The following is a 22,921-nucleotide window of genomic DNA, read 5'->3' as shown; positions in this document are numbered from 1 at the left end:
GATGATTTCCCTTTTGCTTCATGTTCATCCTCGTCTTTAATCACAATCACAATCATGATGCTTTTAATATAATGGTTCGAGTTCTAGTCATAATCCAATCCACATACATACCTTATCCAAAACTCTATTTTAAAAAGTCTAACACAAAAGGCAATGGGTGAGAGCAAGACAATGTCTTCTTTTTGTGTCAAGGAGACTATGAAAGTAATATAACGTGAAACTTTTCAAGGGATAAATGTTCGAATGAATGATTTTGTAACATTTGATGGTTTTGTCATGAAGTTATAGATTGGTAGATTAAGCGAAGGACAACAATGACGTTTATTGTCTCCTAGGTATTGGTTATATAAACTTTCCTTTTTCTTTCAAAGGTGTAATAACTTGATGCTCATTTGATGAATGGTTTATAACAATTGGATGGTTTTCTTTCAAAGGCCAAATCATTTAAATAGTTGAACGCACTCGAGTTGGGGTGAAACACCTCCATCATTTCAGTATCTTCTTTTAATTGAACACACAATGCATGCAAAATGGTTTCATAATTTAACCTAGGAAATGTACTTGAGCTTCAGATTAATGATATGCTCATGATATGTACCGAATTGGATGTTATTCATGATATTATCTTCTAATTAGAGATGCACACATACGGAATGGTTTCACATGTTTAACATGGCAACACCACACATAAACGATAAACCGTATGTCTTATTCATGGGAGCCATTACCTAATGGAACAAGGATATCACAAATAGAGAATTACAATACCTACACTACCATAAACTCCACCCGGAACCCAGAACGATAAAAGACATGTGTACCATGTTGGAGCTCCTCCATGACATGTAATATGGGAGGATAGTTTAATAACTTAATTCCATCATAAACAAAGTGGTCCATATCAAATGAGTGTACATTTGATCAATTTCAACAATCTATCATTGATAGTTAGTAATTTAAGCAATTGTACTGATAGTTTAGTAATTTAAGCAACCGTAAACATTCACATCTAAATATGATTAATTACACAATTAATATGTTCAAAATTATCAAACCTCATAATCATGAAAGTATTTGTATGCACATAACATTTCTAATTCTTTGGATTAATGCACTTCACTATAATCCAATTAAGACAATAATACCCACTCTAATTAGACATCAATTAGTACTAAGTTTTGTACAAGTAGCTAAATTAATTCTTAACGAGGCAATTAACCAAGCATACATGTTTGATGCAAATCATAAAATGGTAAAGTTTTCCCGTGGGTACAAACTCATCTCATATTTAGCCAGTAGATTATATAATATTGATAAAATAGTTTAGAAGATAAAATTGAAACATGAAAATATGACATGAGCATATATTATCAATCAAACACAAGAAATAGAAACATGAGAAGATACATCACCATCAGACACAGATACATAATCATAAGTTACTTACGACCACAAATCCTTCAGAAACAAGAATTTTTTATAATGGAGAATCATTAGGCCCCAGGAATTTATAACCATTCTTTAGTCGAATGATGTGTCCAAATAGAAATAAATTGTATCATCCTTCAGAATATAGTATCAATTCACATAAGGCAAGCATTACCATGGATGCATATTATAGATCTACTTAGCTTTAACATTTCTTCGAGCTTCATAGAGATAGCCGAGGATAATCACCACTGCAGTAGCAATTACTCCAACAGCACTCTGTGCCAACACCACGGTTGGGCTATTGACAAGGTCCTTTGGAGCAGAACTTGGGGAAAACCCGAGTTCAGAAAGCTTCTTGTGTGATTCTGCATAATCTTTGAAGAACACTTCTTCATCCTGTATATAACTACCCAACTTTAGGACGCCACAATACCCAAATTTGTGCAATAACTTAAGATTTTGCAGTAACAATACTAACCCTTGCATATAATTCAACATAGGGACGGAATACTTCATCTTCAAGTAGACATTTATCAGTAGGTAGCTGAAGCAAACCCTCAGACTCTCCCTTGAGCAGTTCACTGAAATGAATACCCATGGTCCTCTTTAGTGTAACATGAATCAATTATGCAAGAATCAAAGATGATGTGTGTATAATAATATACCCCCGCATCTACAATAACACACGCAAGAAAACTCAATACTACCCTTCTTTTGGTAATTTATGCCCAAATGCTTGAAATGAATACCCATGGTCCTCTTTAGTGTAACATGAATAAATTATGCAAGAATCAAAGATGACAAATGTATATAATGTGTATTAATAATATACCCCCGCATCTACAATAACACACCCAAGAAAACTCAATACTACCCTTCTTTTGCTAATTTATGCCCAAATGCTTACTCCTTCCGCATATAATTTGTTTGCATCATACTATACACACATCTACAATCACACCCAAAAAAACTCAATACCCTGTTTTTGGTAATTTTCCATTATATTCTAATTTGGATGTCCTATTACGTATCCAAACATACCATACACACAACACATGCATATATCACATACAAATACTACTGTGTTTAGAAAAAACTCAAAAGCAACATATCAATATATCTTTCATAAAATATGAATCATCAAACTTCAAAGGTTGTCGAGTCCAAGCTCCCTCAGTCAAGCAGTTGATTGACTCAATACTACCCTTTTTTTGGTAATTTATGCATAAATGTTTAGCCATTTAATTTATATTCCAAGTTGGATGGCATATTACATATCCAAACATACCATACACACAACACATGCATATATCACATACAAATACTTCAGTGCTTAGGAAAACCTCAAATGAAACATATCAATGTCTTACATGAAATAAGAATTGTCAAACTTCAATGGCTGTCGAGTCCAGGCTCCCTCAAACCCAGATCTATCTTTATGAGCTCTCCCCTATATATGATAGCACAATTAATATTACAAGTCCATGCCACTTAATTTTAAAAACATAAAAGTCTTAAAACAAAGATGAAACTCACCAAAGTGTGTCCTCCGGACAAAGCAACAATGTCCTTATCTGATAGACCCATCCTAAAAAATATATCCCGTAAATGTTGCGGGCCTTTGAAATGGGCAACAAAAACACAAGCTTGGTTAATCAGGAATTTCTAAATCTGTATATTTGGATGTCTTAACTTTCTGACACAAGCAATGACTTGAAAGTTGATTACGTAATATTGAACACAAAACAAACTCGTGCTTTTGACAATTATAATATTGTGCACCTAGCACTGAATTTGTTTACAAACTACAATAATTCTTTCATTGAGCACATTTTATATGTAGCTATTGCGAAGAGCATACCCTTGTTAGCATCTGGAAGACGTCCTTCAGGTGGGGACGCAATAGAATCCTGGATATAGGAGAGGTTTAGTTACAGGGAAAAAACATCTTACAAAATAGTTTTGACGCTAAAAAACTCTGTAAAGATACTTTTGTATGTTCAAAAGAAGTGTTAGAGAACCTTGCGGCCTGGAACAAAATCAATAGTGGGACCCCCAGTAACTTCAACAGCAACTACGCCAGCCAACTACAATCAACATGCATAACATTTATTGGAGAATACTATGGAAAGTAGACTGAAGGAACCTAAGAAACAAATGAGTATGAAACAAAAAAAGATCCTGGAATACATTTATAAATTGATAATATTAAGACTAAAGCAAAAACGAGGAATTTAAAGAGCAGAATCATCCTAAACAAAAAAGATCCCACATATGCTGTCTACAATACTGTATGGTTATTTAAAAACGCCATTAACTTCATTGACTACACACCTGGTATAAATCCGCATATGTAAGATTAGGATACTTCGCCTTTATATCCTCTATACAAAAAATGGTGCAATGTTGAAGAATTAATATGTGAATGAAAGCATTACTATCACACATGATTTTCTTCACAAAAAATGATGCAATGTCGAAGAATTTATATGCTAATGGAAGTATTATTTTAAGGTTAAAACATATACAATGAAGGATTACAACAAAAATGGAAACATGACTATTATAATGCCTAAGATAATCAATGCAAAAAGGTAAATCTAAGCCCCGTGAGTTGATACAAACATAGTAGGAACAACTCCTAAGCTTCATAAAGAACACATTGGACTCTGTGAAACAAATTTAAATAATATAAATGCGATATTTGAAAATACTAGCACATAAGAAAGTGTGTTAGATGAAAAATATGAAGAGACTCAATTATGGAAATATTCCACAGCTAAAATAATGGACTTCACAAGCTGGATAGCGTCACAACTACTGAAAACCAAATCATTGGTGCACAAAATAAATTATTTTGTGCTCTATTATCAATTTCTACAGATTTTTCAGACCAATTCAGAACACTGTTGGGTTTTCCATTACCCCCTAGAACCATGGCCCACCCAAAAATTTATGTAATATTTTGAACAAGCATATGATCAACTCGTCCCCATTTTCCCATCCCTTCTGAGGGTTTGGAGCAGAGGCATTTGGGAGATAAAGAAAAAACCTGGGAGAACAGGGAGTTTTTGTTCTCATTTCATATTAAAGTTATATGGACAATGCATTCAGGAAAACACCATAGACTAGCACATTGATGTATTGCAACGATAAGTTTTTCATTCATGGCATACCACAAAACCCTAATGCGATGTTAATCCCGGCATTTGCACCATGACTGCTCTCCTTCTCAGTCCTTATTGATCCATTGGCTCCACCAGTCTTAGTTTTTGCATCATAGGTGCCCGCATCATGCCAACTATAAAAACAGAAAACAGAAAATAAATCGAGCATCACATACAAATGGTTGAGAAAATTAATGTATGAAACCAACATCAGATTGGGAATATATCTATATATATGCCTCTACGAATATAGACCAAAAACATAGAAGAAGAGAAATACTTACATTAAATGGAGCAGAACCAACAAGAATGAGAAGACTTGTGCCAAACATATATCAAAAGGAGACACATTATGTCAAAATAGCATGAAAAAAGTAACATTATGCCAAAAGAAGCATCGAAGGATAAGAATTATGGCCAAGATGGACTGAAAGGAAACACATTAAACCAAAAGCATGAACATGTGAAGGATTATGAACTTATGTCAAACAAAAACTGATGGGAGAAGAATTATGTCATAAGAAGCTTCAAAGGATGCACAATTCAATCAAAAGGGGATGGATCACGGTTGAGAGAGGAAAACGAGAAGATGAGCAAAATGAGGACAAAGAAGTTAGATGAAAATGATCGAGGTGATGAATACTTCATGAAAGGATGAAAATTTATGCCAAATAAATAATCAAAGAGCAAGATAGACCAAATATGGCATCAAAGGAGCACACTTCCAAGAAGAAGATAATGATGGTGGTGAATGAGATAAATTAGAAAAATGAGAAGATAACAAAGAAGATGTAAGACTGACGAAGAATCAGCGTAAAGAAGTATGCGCCAAAACGGGATTCTAGAAAGAAAGAACGATATATTAACGTCTTCTAAGGCCAAAATTGGCCCATGAGACAGTATAACGAAAGGATGATTTAAGGAGAAGTAGAAGAAGAGCTTACGCTAAACGAAGCATCAAAGGAGCACAGTTTTTCTCCGCAATGAAAGCACGAAGGTCACGACGAACCTTCTCGATGGCGGTCAGGTAGGAGCGATCGACCACAGGTGCAGGCATGGCGTCTTCTTTCCTTTCTCTGTTTCTATTGTTTCTTCTTCAGCTGGCGATGGCGAATAGAAGAAGGAAAAGGAAGAAAAAACGAGGCCCAGAAGAAGGAAAACAGGATAGCCATTTTTGTACTCATCCTCTCCGTATATACGGCATAGACGTATGTAGGCACGTATGCTATACATGTATCATGGCTAGATGTATGTCTAGTATGTGTGGTAAAACGTATAATTATGTATGTGTATGCGTATGCGTATGCGTATGGGTATGGGTATGGGTATGGGTATGGGCATATATCTTGTATGATTGTATCTCTTGTGTGTGGTACATGTGAGTATGATTGTATACCTATCATTGCATGTATGTGTGGCATGAGGATACATGTGAAATACTCATCATATCATATATGTATGTATGTATTGTATGTGTGTATGTCGTATCATGTGTCCATCATTCTTGTTACATACACTTGAGGCACATAGCGTTTGTGTGCAAGTATGGATGTGTATGTAAGGTAAATTGTATTTTGGGAAAAGAAGAAGAAATAGTGATAAAGTGTATATACTCACACTTTGTATTTATTAGTGTGTATGTGTGGATCATATTCGTGGGTAGTTGCGTGTATGTATGTATGTATGTATGTTTGTATGTATGTATGCATGCATGCATGTATGTATGTATGTGTGTTATTTGTAGTTGTGTGCAATGTGTGTGAAACATGTAGTGATAATGTATTTGTGTGTGGATATGCTATTTGTATTTGTGTGCATGTATTTTATTTGTATGTGTATTTGGAACAAATACATACACATATAATATGTATGTATGCATATATGTACATCCAAATACAAATACAAATATATTCATAAAACAACATTCTCGCCCTAGATTTAGATATGTCCCCAGATTTAGTTTGGATATGTCCTCCATCTCCCGTTCATAATATGTATTATTATGAGTAATACATATGTGTATGTCAATCTGTGGGGCTATTTCTAAGGGTTCCATACCTCCTTTTTCCCTCCGCCATTTTTAGTAAGATGTCGCTTGATTTAGCCTTCCCTTTTTCAGGATAAAGATAAGGTATTTTTCATGAGAATGCTTGTAGCACACGACAACAACATAAGCAAAGCATATAAATGATATTTTTTGGAATAAAATAAAATAAAATTGCATACAAATGATCAAGAATACATCTGAGACCGAATATCCATAAATGCTATTAGAGGATACTATGTGCGTTTTTTTTACCAAAAAAGAATATACTCCATTAGTTGAAAACTTAAAATATACATAGCTTAGATCCTTGTATCGGGACTCGGGAGGGAGGATGCTATGTGCTTTGTTTTCACAACAGGAATACCCACCAATAGTATCAGATTCGTTACAAAGGTGTAGCATGTAGTAGGGAGGGTGAGAATGGCATTTATTTATTTATTATTATTATTATTAGCTTACCCTAGTGGTAAGTTGTTACGTCATGGGTTCAAATCCCAATTTTCTCACCTCTCTATTACATATATACTTCGTACATACTTAATTCACTAGATGACACTATGGAATGTAAGGGTTGAACCCATGACCACATGGTCTCCATTAAGCAACCTTACCAACTGAGCTACATCCATCTGGGCATATTTTATTATCATCCTTGCACAGAAAGTGTGTGCTTGAGAGAAAACCACGGTGGCATCTAGTAAATTTATGCATTTAGTGAGATTTGAACCCATGTGTATGTATCAGTAGAAAAAAAAACTTGGCTTACCATTGGTGAGAAAGAAAGAAAGATATATTAACATCTTCTAAAACCAAAATTGGCCCATGAAACAATTGGTTTACGATAAAAATGGGGTATTTACCCATTCATCGAAAGTAAAAATAAAAATAAAATAAAATCGAACGTAAGTTAAAGGAGTTCTAGCAAAAAAAAAACCCATGTTCTATAAGGAAATGACTTTATACTAGGCCTAGTTTCATTTCCATCCAAGTCTCTCGAAAAGAACCGGGATGTCAAAGGGTTTCGATGTGGAGGTGGCCCATGGTTCCAATGTAAAAGATATCGCAACCATAGCTGCTAGACGGTGTAGCTCACGTTCCCTTATCTTCTTAATTGTTTCTACTCCACGTTGAGTTGCTTTGAAGCTCGACATCCGAGGGTGTTTGGTTGTTCTTTGCATTTCTGCTTCCTCAACAGAGAGGCCGAGTGGTGTAGGTGTGTCCACATTCATCGTCTCCCCTTGTTCCTGAAAAATTGTATTAGTTACATGTTGGTGAATATTAAAATGATTATGGTTAACAATTTGTAGTTTTTCCTCCCTATGTTGTTTTAGCTCTAAGATATACCTACCTAGTCTCTTTATATCCGGGGTATCTAATCCAAAGTCTTTGTGGGTGGGAAAGTTGGAGTAGCAAAAGCCGTTGGAAATCTTATTTTTTGCATCATAGTTTGGAGAGGGTGGGAGAGGGTCCTAGTATGTCTTGGTATTTCACCGTTATCTCGACATAAGTTGGACACTTGCATGTAAAGTGATACTCATCCTCTATCTCTATGTGACATAACCTACATAGCCTTTCCTCTCTAGGGACTCCATTGGTACGACCATTCTCAAGTTGGTTAGATGATATCCTAAGTTGTCCAATGGCCTTAGTGCATTTGTCAAGAATGTATCTAGATATTTTGGTTGTGTAATAAAACCTAGCTTAGAGAAGTGCATGAAGTGTTCCTTATAGTACAACATTTTAGATGGGAGTGACTTTCGTGGGATGATCCATTTATACCGTGTATAAATTTGACATATTTCTTGGTGTATTACTTTATTATAGTCCTCATGAGAGATTAAAGTTTGATCTGTCCCATGGTTGTACTTAAGGGGAGGTAGGTTATTAATGTCTATGCCATTTGCAAGTAACCAACGCACTACAATGCTATACCAAAAGCTACTCTCTCTGGACTCATATAGGGATCGGGATGCCTCAAAAGCTTGATGGGATATCCTATCTTGTGGTTGGCTATTTATCCTAGCAATAGAAACTACCAATTGGAAGAGTGCTTCTACTAACATTGGGGGTAGACTAAACTCTGCTCTAATAATGTCATGTGGTATTGTTGAGTTGCTTCGGAGTTGACGTGATAACATCATCACCAAAGGTCTCTCTAATTGCATCCACATGAAAGACGGTAGACCTAGAGCCCATACTACTGATGCATACATGAGTGAAGGGGTCACGAATGAGTCGAAGAGCCATCCCTTAGTCCATGGCTCTTGAAAGTCTGCTTGGTGGCATTGTCTCTCTAAGAGTGATAGGGATGCATACCCTCTCGTTAGCCTATCTTTGGCTCCCTAGATCATCAAGAATTTACTTGAATGAGCACTAAAAGGGACTCCCAGATATACATATGATCCAACTACCTCAACTGGTTTATGAGAGAGTAGGTGACACTTACTCCTAACTCGAGACGATGTGTGAAAGATAAGGGCTTTAGTTTTCGTTAGATTCACTACCAATCCTCATTGTGTGCAAAAGTCATCTAGGGCATTAAGGTGCTTTTGTAGGTCGTGTTCAGACTCCAAGAGCAAAATGATGTTGTCAACATAGAGTAAGAGACTACTTGCATGCCCCCAATGGCTACTCCGTTGCCTCCCTTATGAGCAATAAAATCAGTTATCTCATTAATGTAGATCCCCAAAAGAGTCAGTGATAGGGATCAACCTTGTTTTACGCCAATGGTGTTGGTGAAGCAATCAGAGAGGCCACCTGGGTATCCAACGCACCCAGAGACTATGGATAATAAGTTAGATAACTATGGATAGGACCTATAATTATTCACAAAGAGGGATTTAATCTACAATAGCATCCAATGTGAAACACATTTAGTTTTTCTCGTCTCATGAGCTATAAGTTTTTTACATCTTACTTTTTAACAAAGGCTTTCAAGCACAATAAATTGCCTCTCCAAGAGGTAGTGCTAAAAGGTGCCATGGTGTAATCTCACACTAGTCTTTATCATATGTAGGAACCCCTCACAACAGAAATACAAGGATTTTGTCAATGTGTTCAAAAGAAGAATGTGGATTGTAAGTGAGAATATTGGCTTTAAATTTCCTCATCCACCTCTAGAAAGGCACTTCTCTACTCTTTGGATCAATCGATGGACTCTCAAGGGTTGAGCTCAAGACTATTTAGATGTACATGATGAAAATCTCATGAAATGTTTCATCTGCCACTCCAAGTCCCTCATTCGCCATCTTGTTCGTAAAAAAATGGAATAAATATTTTGTGAGGTCTTAGATGAGTGGAAAATTGCCTTTTGCACACAATATGGACATATTGAGTATATGGTTATGCCATTAACTCTCACCGGTGGCTTAATTCTCTTCTCGCATATGATGAAATATATTTTTCAAGAGTACATGGATCAATTCATCGTGGTGTATCTAGACAACATCTTGATCTTTTTGGAGACTCGAGAGGATCACAACGAACATGTTAGCCTCACTATAACTAAACTCTGCGAATGTCTATGCCAAATTAGAGGTGAGTTTAAAATTCCTTTTATGTAGTCTCTCTTGAAGGCATCATTGTGGAAGATGCTCAATATGATCCAAGCTTGGGATCCTCCAACTCTTGTCAAGGAAGTTCAATCATTCTTAGGTTTTGCAAACTTCCTATTTTGGGTTTATCCAAGCCCATTGACAATCCTTCTTTGGTTTTTGCAAACTTCTATTATGGGTTTATTCAAGCCTATTTGATTCTTACAAACCCATTAACCACCCTCACATGTGAGAATTGCCCCTTTTGTTGGAAATCCAATTTCCAAACCCCAAGTCTCAAGAGGGAGCTTCAACATGCTTTCCTTTCACACTAGTTTGGCCTATGTGGCTTTCATTAAGTGTGTACTAGTAACAACAATCTCCGACCACAACCCAACACACAACCAAGAGTTAACTAGTTAATGGTATGTATCCATCAACAAATTGGTTCCATTTGCTAGTGTACATACCATGTTATATTTGAAGCATCTCCCATCTTATGGGCACGCCACATAATGAGATTTATTATTTGCAACAATTTGCAATAGTTGCAAAAGAGGGTTACTGGTAGAGTTTTGTTAGTGATTTCCAATGTGCACATTTTTAGCAAAGTGATAATATTTCTTTACACAATCATGGATTAAGTGACTTATTTATGATTGTTTTTGTGTGAAAGACCAAATTATTGGCTAATCTAATCACACTTTGGCTATCATTATGGATGTTTGAGCTTTGAATATGTTACTCCCATGTAAGGGTGTGCATATGAGAGCAACATATTGGGATTTATACTATCTCTTCAGGAGCAAAGCCTTGACCATTGCTTGGAGATGTATTACAATACCTTAAATACCAACCCGGGCATTGGATCCACAACTATGGGATTCTTATGCAAAAAGCTTGAATAACGTCCCTCACCAAACACCATACTTCAATCATTAGAGTCTCCCCTACTACCCCATGCAAAGTTGAGAAGGACATTTGATGCATTCGACATGGATGATTTAGGGGGTGCTGTCATATTAAGTTTAAGGCAAGGATGCCTTTTGTCCTCCTCTTCTACATCAATATGGTGGGACCATTGGTTTCACCCATTACATTATTCAATTATCGATATAGTGAACCTCATCAACTGGTTTTTGAATCATCCCACATCAAAGAATGACATGACGGCGTATGGAGCATTGAAGGAGAAAGTGACTTTTGGCGACAACAAACCATGAAGAATGATTGTGATACTCATAGTTCATGACGGGGCTCAACAACAATGAGCTTGACATTGAGAATTTCTAACCCTTCCAATACCCTACACCTCTCTAAAACGATGAACAAAACAAAAGATTGTGACAATACCTATGGAAATTCTTCCCCCAAAAGAAAGGATTCTCTTCCCACTAAGACAATCTACTACAAAAGTCATTGCATCAGTTTCTCAAAGGATGGATTTACGGAGAGACTAAGGTACATGGACATTTACATGCCCCATTCTACATAGTACTCATTTACATAGATCGAAAGGACAACAACTTCATATACCTTGGTCAAACAAACTTTGCAAGTCATTTGAAGGAAAGCCCAAAAGCTAAGAACACTTCGGCTCCACGTGCCCAACTTATCAATCAACTGATGAAGGAGAAGGTTGTCCTACACCACTTTGGCCAAGACTTGTCTGAGCTTCAAAAGCATAGGGAATAGGCCCATGACTTCATTGACAACGTGCCAATGAGTTCCATTGAGCAAGTAAGTGAACACTGCCAACAATGGAAACCATAAGTTCTAAGATACAAGCCACATATGTCATGCCAAAACTAGATCACGGGAATAATTGCCGACCATGTTTGATCTACCCAAGGACACTCGTATGCACTTGGTGAACTTTGCTTGTCTCACTCCATTGTACCAACCAACACTAGATTCTATAACCCCTTACCATTCTTATCTAATAAATAGTAGTTATACACTTCATTCTTGTAAAATCATCTCAAGAACCATTACAACTTGCTTTTTTATCATGGATATATAGGAAACCTAGAGCCTTTATTTTTGTTTCAATGTGTACAACTTAAATTCACCCAAATTTATACTAATAATTTGTCTCATAGGTGGATTTCAACCTCTAATATATTTTAGATATCAGTCTTTCTTTCTTACTCTTGTTTTGCTTGCCTCCGTTCTTTTATAGAATCTTCGAGCAATGTCCTCCCATACTATTGTGATGATGAGGAAGCCTTTGCCATTACATGTTTATATGCCTTCTCTTGAAAGCTAAGACCCTTGTTGGCATGTGGAGAATCTTCTGATCCACTTCCACCACTTCCCTTCATAAGTGCATGCACTCACTCCCATGCATCCCTTTCCATCCCATTTCCTTGTTTTCACACTATGCTAGAAAAGTGGTCCTTCCTTGCCGTTTAGGGCTTGTTCCTTTGGTTTCACTAGATCATACAAGAACAATATCATTCATGATACCAACTATTCTATGTCATCTCATCCATCGTATTACTCTTGAAGTGTTGGCATGAAAATGTTGTCAAAACGCCATAACCTTGTTAGTGGCTCTTGAAACTATACATGGGTTCATATCACTCAACTGCCCCAAATTTATTGACAAACAAAATATTTTTTTGGGACCGGTGTCAAAAGCCACAAAAGGCAGATATAATCCAAAGAGTACAACCAAAGTTAGTCTCATGCTATTATATTATGATATTTTATATTAGATAGAAAATAAATATACGCAAAACAAGTAGGAGAAAACATAAATTTGATTTGCACTTTAGTAACATGTAAAAGTCAAATGTGGAGAAGTATGAGAAAAGCTGCATTAAATAATCCAAAAATTAGTGAATCTCTTTAACTATTGTAAATGTTCTTGTTATTATGTGTAATTACATTACGCAGTCTCAATAAATAAATGAAAGATAGAAATTGGATGTATTATTGTAGTCTTATGACATAAGATCGTAATACGGGAGTACTACCAAAGAGTGAAACTTTCTTTAACTCTAAGAGCTCTTTTATCATGCAGCATTATGCTGGACAACTGAAGTTCCGTGTAAGTTTGCCACAAAATGCACAGGGCACGGGCTCTCCGTAAAGGACTTCAAGAATCATCATGGTTTTAAGTTGCAAATGGGTAATCCATCCTGCTGACTCCTTCCACGATTATAGTTCCATTAATAAAATTATATACTCGACGACACACAACAGTCCATTCTTTCTTCAAGTTCTCCCACATGGCCCTATTTCAAAGGCCACTTTATCACAGGAATGTAATTGTGCATCGATACACCACGAATGCTTTCCATTGCAAGCAAGATTTTGAGCAGTTAATGCTTCCAATGACAAGGAAGTGAGAAGGGGATGAGGGATCAAATATTGCCATAAATTCAGAAACAACCCCAAAGGAAATATTTTGTATCATTTTTGTGAACAAGACTACATGATAGATGTTCAATAAAACATAATATTACTAGTGATTGTTTTAGTCCATGTCAAATACTTCCCCACTTCTCTCTCTCTATCGAGCACCACAAGAGCATTTCCCATCCCTGAACACGTGAAATTTGAAGATATCTCTGCAAATTATAGTTCTATGCTCAACCTCAGATGTAAGTGCCATAAAGGCATGGCACTTCTCATGAAGCCAGAGATTTTTCACAACACGTAAAGGCGTTTTCTCAGAGAAATTGAGTAGACCAAATGTGATAGCAATCTCCTCACAATGACTCAAATGGCTATCTTCGTTATTTAATGAATCCATTGCTTGCCTCTGCTTTACACTATACTGAAGTTGATTCAGTTTCCACCAAATCTTGTCGTCCCAATTATACATAATGTCTCCTTCCACAAACCTATGCACTATGTTTCCTTCCTCAATCCAGCTTTTCTCGATATTCTCACCAACACCCAAATGAGCTTGTAGCTCCTTGACCTTCTTCAAGTCTTCCCACATATTAGCATCAGTATAGATGTTGGACATCAGCATAAAAATCGAGGAATGCTTTTCATTCATCTTCACAGCCCATTCAAAGGTCTTTCTGGCAATCCCGACATTGCCCCACTTCTTACATGCACTCAAGATTGTTTTCCATGTCACAAGATTAGGCGACAAAGGCAAGTTTTCTACCATCATCATTGCCTCATTGAGTTGGCCAGCTCTACTGAGAAGGTCAAGCATACAATTATAATGTTTTAAACTCGGTTTGATACCATATTCTCTCTCCATTTCATTGAAGTACATTGATCCCTTCTCGACTAGACCCACATGGCTACACACTGACAGAAGAATGAGGAAAGTGGTATCATTAGGACGAACGCCATCGTCCACCATTTCTTCGAACAGCTGAAAGACCATTTCACATTCACCACATCGAGCATGACCAGCAATGAGAGTAGTCCATGAGATGACACTTCTTGAAGGCATTTTTTGAAAAACTTCCCATGCATCTATCAATGAGCCACATTTAGCATACATATCCACCAGAATGTTTTGAATCAGGAGGTCATTTTCATATCCCACTTTTATGACCTCATAGTGTATATACCTACCTCTGGCTACAGATCCAGCATTGCTAAAAGACTTCAAGCTACATACGTATAAAGCTGCATCTGGCGATACATTCTCGAGCTTCATTTGCTCTAAACAAATTAATACTTCTTCATCGAGACCATGTTCAGCATAGCCACCTATCAATGCTGTCCAGGATACTACATCTCGAGTCGGGATCCTCATAAGCACACATTGAGCCTCCAGGAGTGATCCAAATTTCGCATACATATCCACCAAAGTATTACCCACAAGTTGGTTCCTTTCATATCCCGAGTTAACAATCTGACTATGCAATTCCCAACCTTTTTCCACACTCTTTACTCTAATACATGCCTTTAACAAGCTTAAAAATGTGTAGGCACTAGGATAGACACCATTTTTTTGCATTTGTTCATACAAGTTAAGTACCCGTTGGGCGTCTCCAGATGTAATATATCCATGGATAAGAGAAGACCAAGCATACTCGTTCCGATAGACCAATCGATCAAACACATCTTGAGCATCACCTAAACTCCCACAATCAACAAACATTGGGATGAGGTAATTCCCAAGAAATTTATGACATTCGAGACCATTTTCCCGAACATAATTGTGCGCTCTCCTTGCATAACCTATATCCTTTTCCTTTCTGCATTTATACAAGATCTTTGAAAGGGCATTAATGGAGGGTAGTTCCACATGCTTCTTTTCCAAGAAATTGATCACCTCTTCAGTAGAGAGTGATTCCCAAGTAGTGATTTTTATTGTATCCAGATTCAACGTATCTAGGTTTGCTGAGAATGATGTGTTCACATAGCCCCTTTCATGTGATTGATTTTGTAGGCACAGGGGAGTACCTAACAATAGGCTTGATGCACCCATTGATTATTTCAATAGGCTTGACACTCAGGTAAGTGTTCAATGAAAAAAGTCACCTTAGAAAAATCTCCTCCCTTCTCAATAAAGTCCAGATAGTTATGCCAGTTTGCCAGTTGGGCATCATCAAGAGGTTTTACATGGATGTAAGGGCTTCGCATTGCTGACTCGTACTCAACGATTCTGGAAGCCTGTTCTTTGGCTGCCTTACACATTTCCTCTCTTTCCTCATTAAACTTGGCAAACTTTTCTTCATCTGTAAGAACAGGTTTGGTGGAGCCTTTATTGTCAACAGAAACCTCATTAGATCCATCGACTTCACCTTCTGATCCTACACCCTCCGCTGTTTCTCCATCAGAGCCTGACGAGTTGGTTGCACCATATTCTGCCTTTTTCTTCTGGTGTTAGAATTCGAAACACATTTATCAGTAGAATTCTGCAATTTCATCAGAGCACACACAGACAAACAGATAGAATTGGATCGCAACTTGGGCTCCGATCCATCTAGTCTTTGGTGTGGAGGCTGCTCTCTTCGCTCTCACGGAAACAAACATTCATTGATCATATTGTGTCGCAACATTTCATATGCCTAAGACAATACCACCCTTCTTTTCCTTGGCTAGACCTAGATAAAGTCTCGACAAATGTGGATTTTTAGTGATGGGTCAGGCCAATCCACGAGCTTCCGCTTCTGTTTATACTTACCTTCGAGAAGACTTGTACCAGTAGGTTTTTATCTTCCCGGCCAATGGCACGACACATATGATCTCTGGTACTTAAAAGAGTGGTGTTTTGTTCTTAGGGGATTCCTCCATCCATGTGACTAGGTTTCCGCAAACCTAAACTAACAAGCTTTTGGGCAACCACATTGTCTTTCACTTTTCCTGTGTTTAGGGTTTAGGGTTTAGGGTATCCTTTAGAGCATACAATTGAAGGGGAGATATTTCTAAAAGACGAGAGTACCTTCATATGCATGCATATCATCGACTCTTCTATGATGATATGTAACTTTATTGTACCTCTAACATTCTACAATGGTTTATTCCGTCATGCTTATGTTCTTACCTTGGGATCCTATAATTCATTTTGATACATAAAAGTAATACCCAAATCATTAGTCACCATGACTCAACTCTTAGATAAATTTACATAAGTTTTCGAATGTAGCATCCTAGATGTTGATTGAATTATTCATCCTTTTTTCTCAATCAATCACCCAATTCTCTTCAATCCATGCAATTCCACCACTAAATTATGATATTTTCATCAAAGGCGGCATTTAATATAGTGAGTAATGACAAACTTGGATAATCCCACATGGAGGCACCAAACAACAATGTACAATTTTTTGTTCTTTTATTGGGGTTTACTAGAAGTATGATTTGCATGGTATAAACAACAATATTACATTAGAAAATGAATGATACTTAACGGTGCCAAGTTTGGCAAAGCTCCATTCATGCCGACATGTTTCTTAATTTAGGAAATCATACCCCACGATTGGACCTAGACTTACCCCATAATATCATATTTTCTTTGCTCCTATGTAAGAGAATAATATCAATTCCCTACTCCTAACAAAATTTCGCACGGTAATGATCACTTTTATGTGTTGTGAATGTCAATGTTGCAAGCCATTTCTTTACTGTGCATGAGCTAAAACTAAAATTGTCATGATAAATACCACCTCAATTTGTTGCTCAAGACTTACAACTACCTTGTTGGTATGTAAAAATCATTTCAAATGTATGGCTCATTGTTTTCCACATTGCACACACAACTACATATCTCCTCAAAATGCTATTCTAGCAATGGCAAAAAACATTTTGATATGTGTATGGAATATAGAAGTTTCATAAAGGAACAAGTTAATAGATGAGACGCACAAGGGTTCCAACTAGGAAGCAAACAAAGTTTATTTGTGGCCTCATGTAGTTTGTGGCTGCCATACCCAATGTATTTTCGCTCCTATCTTATTCTTTTATGATTTAAAGATATTTGACTACTAATAATATGAAGTCTTTAACTACTACGACATCCTTGATGTCACGAGGCATTGGAGACCCAAAAGGTACTAACCATAAGTCGAAAATATGTTTCCGCTACCTACTTTTGATGTCAATTATGAATCCTAAGTCATGGTAATTGTAAAAACAAATATTCGAATGTCCTCACGCAATAAGCATGCAATCGATTGGGTACCTTTTTGTCTATAAAACACTTCATGACCCTTTGCTTCTCATGTGTACAACTACGACTTCCTAAGCATTTACTACTTGTGTTCTTTCTTAGCAAGTACTTATCCTTGTTCAATTTGATTAACATGTTGATATCATTCTACAAATAACTTTACTTTGGCAACAACTTTCATGATCATTATCAATAAGACTTAACCATCAATGTTTAGGAAGGGAATATTGTGTTTTTTACATCAATTAATTTTCCATTCCCATTTTGATTCACATGTCGATTCATTTTGGGACCAAAATATGCATCTTAATTACTCAAATGAAGGATTTAAGCTATGATCATTATTGGTCGCATTTAGTCACCATTGTTTAGCAAGTTGAAATTGTGTTTTCAAAATAAATTACTTTTCCTTGTCCATTTTGATTGACAAGTTGATTCATTTGGGAAAAATATGCAAATTAATTACATAGTAAAGAAGTAAGCACTTATACAATTGTCGCATAGAGGGAGGATAGCATTCACTGCTTGGATATGCAACACCTTTCATTATCATCTACCTCATTCATTATTCATTGCCATGTAAAGAAAGAGTGCACAAGTACATATCATTGATCCTCCAATGGCAAAAGCATGTCATCAAAACCTAATGGGTTGCTAAATTTCGCCTTCGAACGCTTCAACAATGGAACCTTGTTTCCGAAAGAAACGGGGCTATCGTCCTGATACAAAGCGAGGTGCATACAAAGAAGAAACACACTTGTTATTGATAGCTTTGATCACTTCAGTGACAAAATACACATCGTTATTAATACATATGTTTGAGGCGAAGGATGAAATGTCCTCGTAAGTTCCTAGCTCATAAGTCTGTCTGCCATAGGGGCCACAAACATACACACATAAATACACTACATTACATACATAAATTACATACATACATACATAAATTACATTACATACATACATACATACAAGTATGTGTCCTCGTAAGTTCCTAGCTCATAAGTAAGTATGTTACAAGGATGAAATGTCCTCGTAAGTTCCTAGCTCATAAGTCTGTCTGCCATAGGGGCCAGAAACATACATAAATACACTACATTACATACATAAATCACATTACATACATACATACATTATTACGCACCTACATATGCATGCATATGTATACATACATGGTTACATACATACATATGTGTACAGAGATACAAATACGTACGTACGTACATAAATTACATAAATACACTACATTACATACATACATACATACATATGTATACATACATGGTTACAAACATACAATACATACATAAATTACATACATACATACATACAATACATACATAAATTACATACATACATACATACATACATACATACATACATACATAAATTACATACATACATACATACATACATACATAAATACACTACATTACATACATGCATACATGGTTACATACATACATACGCATACATATGTATACAGAGATACAAATGCGTGCGTGCGTACGTACAACACATAGGTACAATACGTAGAGGGTAGATTCATACATACATATAGATATACGTATATACATATGTACATACTGAGATAGTACGTACGTACCTGCAGGCAGACACCCTCCCACAGATCGCAGATGGGGAAGTCGAGAGGGCAGCAGGAATCGCCGTCGTCGCAGCAGACGGCGGCCTGGTAGTCGCAGCAGCCCCAGAGCAGGCAGATCCCGAAGAACTCGAACCTGCAGCAACAGGTGTGGTGCGGCGGGCACGAGAAGAAACGGTCGCATTTGGTATCCGGCGGCGATGGCGGAGATGGAGGCGATGGAGGCGATGGCGATGGCGATGGAGGCGGAATCTCTCCGCCGGGCTGAGGAGACGGGGCGGGAGGCTCAAGCTCAGGCTCAGAGAAGCGCGATGGCGGCGTCGTGGTGGAGAGCTGAATGAGTGGATACGAGGCCTGGCTGTTGATCCCGCAGACCCCTTCCCTCGCCCCGCTGTTCCTTACCATGTAACTGTATCCCCCCGCCCCCCAATCCGCACCCCATGAATTCCTGACTATCCAATAATCCAGCCCATCCCCTGATGTGCCATAGCCCACCACCACCACCGCGTGATTCAACTCCTCTGGCTCGCCTGCGCATGTGCCATCGAAGATACCCTAGCCACAATCCTTAACATTAATTACGCCTGCTCTTAAATCTAAATTTTCTTCTTCGCCTTACTTAAACATAGCGATATATAGTTGCATCCACAAATTTTCCATTTGCTAACATAACAGCCTGCCTAAGATTTGAAAAATAAAAAATAAAAAATAATTGCGGGTAGTACTAGTACGACTTGTGTTTTTGAATCTTGTGGTGTACCTCTGCATATAGCTGAAAATCGTATTCTCCAGCATTGATACTGACAATCACAGGTTGCTGATAAGTTGCACACAGAAGGGCATCTTCATCGTAGGACTCCACATTCACATAGTTATCGATCCTTACCACATTTTCATTCAACTACATGCAAATAATTCAGAAATTATGGAGAGTTCGCTAGTATAATCAGTCAATGCTAATTCAATGGATATTGGCTCATCACTGTAAGCATTCATTGCTCACCATAGCCATGGGAAAGAGAATGATGACAAATTTGGGGTTTTTCTTTTACCTGATTGGATTGGCAAGAACTTGCCTCACTGTCTGCGCTCGTGTAGGGATAATTGAAGTCAGAATTTACACCCCCATTCCGAAGAACCCAGTCCATCGCAAGATCCATGTCCCCACCGTCACAGCCATAGTTGGAACGATCACAACTCACCAGTTCTTGCTCTGAGAGCCTCACGAGCTGTCCGGTCCTGATGGCATTCACCGATTCTATCGCTGAGATAGTCGCAAAGGCCCAACAGCTACCTGAAAGAGCAGAATATTAGTTCAGATCCATCCACAACATATATATATGGGCAAATAGCAGATGGAACATCGATCAATGTAATGGTATTCTCAAATGTGGTATAATCAAGGGAGCAGTAGTCTAGATATTCTACTAAGCATAATTTAGATGATGAAGAAGAAGAAGCGACTCACCACAACTGCCCTGATCCTTGATGTCTGAGACAACCCCTCGCTCTCTCCAATCGTAGGATGAGGGTATCTCGTTGCCTCTGCAAACCTCATTGGCTCCTGCCTTTGGGTATTCTAATCGCCAAAGGCTCAATGCTTTGCGAGCTTCCATGGAATTGTTGAGCCGAAGACCAAAGAACCCGAAAGATGCCTTAAATTCTTCATTCGAAAGGTCAGCGAACCTTGTGAGGCCGAGCTTGTAATAAGAGCCCACATTCATGTGATTGTGGTTATGTATGTGATACAAGTTCTTCTTGAAGATATTGAACCTCTTCTCTTTCTCTTCACTTGCAGAGGCAGGGTAGTGCTTGTTATGCCTGTGATTCCATCTCTCAAACAGGGCCAGAAGACGAATCTCTGAGCGAAGATCATCCTCCGAGTAATCCAGAATCGATGAATTGACGGTAGTAATATATCGAGCTACGGTTATTGTGTACAGCAGTAATCCTAACACAAGAAGAAAGAAGGGAGAGGAACCCATTAGTATAGCAGGGTTAGGGTTTCAGTCAGATTTTCGGCGAGATGGGGAGGTATTCACCGCGGGAAATGGGTGGGAACCCTGAATCACCAATGCAGCATTAGGGTGCAGGTTTTTCTTTTTTAGGGTTTGAGGGAGAGCTTGGGAGAACCCTAATTGATTGATAGATTGATTGGGCACCATGGATTTTTGTAAGGAGGAGGGAGGGCGGTGTGGTTTCTCGTGTTTGGAAATTTGAAGGACTGTTTCACATGAGGGTTGGGGGGGGGGGGGGCCTCCCCATGGGTCCCTACCAATGTCTACATTCAGCTTTTGTCCCATGGCCCATGCCCAAAACCCGGTGGTCCCACGTAACACTTCGAGCATTTGTCATCTGGCCCCGTGGTGTGGTCGACACTTATAAAAGGCAGAGAGATAACTAGAATCGAGTTGTGCATAGCACCTCGTGTGTATGCTCAAAAAAGTTGGCGGGTGTATTTGAAGCTAGATTTTTTCAAGTGTTCTTTTTTATGCACCACCCATCATATGGTACATTCACTAACTTGCGTTATTAGTTGAAAAACCTCAGTATGAGGCGGCGAGCAACCATAAACCGCAGTCATGTCCAGTATCAATACGTGTAGAACATAGCGCGGAACAAAAAACACCCGCGATTTAAAATGACTCGACAAAATCAAAGTTTGTGAGACATGAATATAAGGCCTATAGTATCCCTTTCAAAGAGTAATAGAAAATGGCGTTTTCAAACATTTTTGTGATTGTATTGGTATTGCAATTAGCTAAGCTTGGTATTGTCATTGCATTTGGGTGTGGATTCACCAACAAGGTATGATCAATGTCAAGAGTGACCTATTTCATTTGTGCATAGCTCAAGCAGTCCATTCATATTCCATCTCGTTATTATTTTGTGTAATTTGTGTAACTAGGTAAAAGAAAGATTGTGTATTCTATTTGTCTTTTGTCTTTTGATGTTAGCTTCTCAAGCATGGATTTTAGTGGTGTGCTTCTCTATCCTTCACATTTGCCACAAGCTTGTGGACACTAATCAAATTGACCCTCTAGTCTAATGGGTATCACTCCTATTTCGAGGAGCATCATTAATTTAGGAATTAGTCGTGTTGAACCCACGGTGATGGCGTGTTGCACATGGCGAATAGTGCTCCTAAACCTCCAACACATGTGGGAAGACATGGGGGATTACTATTACATTGAAGTGTGTCTCATGTTTATTTGACGTGTGTGTATGGTCGCTAACCTAGCCCACTCACGTGTAAATTATGGTTTTTTGGAACATGGATTCATGAGTATTTAAGGAAAATCACATATTCAGCATCTTCATCCAAGGATGAGTTTGCACGTCTAGCTTCTTGGTTTTCACTATCATGTAATTTGCTTTTCCTTAATAATATACAAATGTACTTGTCTATGCAAAAATCTTCGACAACATGGAGTAGCGGAGCTGTGGAAGAATATTGACATCCCATAAGAAGAACACCACATCATCATCCACATTTGGAAGTAAGATAAATGAAGTGGTGCTCACTTTGCATGATCTATGTATATA

General features: G+C 37.8%; 3 protein-coding genes across 3 annotated transcripts; all 3 read right to left on the bottom strand.

The window, feature by feature from the left end:
* Nucleotides 1-1,459: 1,459 nt before the first annotated feature.
* Nucleotides 1,460-5,748, bottom strand: LOC147862482 (putative L-ascorbate peroxidase 4, peroxisomal). Its single transcript, XM_087321394.1, has 9 exons — nucleotides 5,543-5,748; nucleotides 4,608-4,732; nucleotides 3,766-3,815; nucleotides 3,453-3,518; nucleotides 3,293-3,341; nucleotides 2,968-3,050; nucleotides 2,802-2,881; nucleotides 1,910-2,012; nucleotides 1,460-1,827 (listed from the first exon to the last, which is right to left on the bottom strand). The coding sequence occupies exons 1-9, from the start codon at nucleotides 5,653-5,655 to the stop codon at nucleotides 1,624-1,626; spliced, it is 873 nt and encodes a 290-aa protein (XP_087177520.1). The 5' UTR covers nucleotides 5,656-5,748; the 3' UTR covers nucleotides 1,460-1,623.
* Nucleotides 5,749-13,544: 7,796 nt separating this feature from the next.
* On the bottom strand, nucleotides 13,545-16,115 carry LOC147862481 (pentatricopeptide repeat-containing protein CRR2, chloroplastic-like). Its single transcript, XM_087321392.1, has one exon. It carries the CDS (start codon nucleotides 15,589-15,591, stop codon nucleotides 13,699-13,701), a length of 1,893 nt encoding a protein of 630 aa, XP_087177518.1. The 5' UTR covers nucleotides 15,592-16,115; the 3' UTR covers nucleotides 13,545-13,698.
* Nucleotides 16,116-18,210: 2,095 nt separating this feature from the next.
* On the bottom strand, nucleotides 18,211-21,447 carry LOC147862480 (vignain-like). The gene is made up of 5 exons (XM_087321393.1): nucleotides 20,844-21,447; nucleotides 20,428-20,669; nucleotides 20,136-20,276; nucleotides 19,379-19,930; nucleotides 18,211-18,494 (listed from the first exon to the last, which is right to left on the bottom strand). The coding sequence occupies exons 1-5, from the start codon at nucleotides 21,358-21,360 to the stop codon at nucleotides 18,381-18,383; spliced, it is 1,566 nt and encodes a 521-aa protein (XP_087177519.1). The 5' UTR covers nucleotides 21,361-21,447; the 3' UTR covers nucleotides 18,211-18,380.
* Between the last annotated feature and the right edge of the window lie 1,474 nt (nucleotides 21,448-22,921).

The sequence above is a fragment of the Azolla caroliniana genome, unplaced genomic scaffold (genome assembly GCF_043228905.1).
Source record: "Azolla caroliniana isolate FFs.n. ecotype wild unplaced genomic scaffold, voAzoCaro1.0.p SCAF_6, whole genome shotgun sequence".
In the NCBI taxonomy this organism is placed as follows: Eukaryota; Viridiplantae; Streptophyta; class Polypodiopsida; order Salviniales; family Salviniaceae; genus Azolla; species Azolla caroliniana.
The sequence above is the reverse complement of the archived record's forward strand: the minus strand, read 5'-3'. Positions and strand labels throughout refer to the sequence as shown.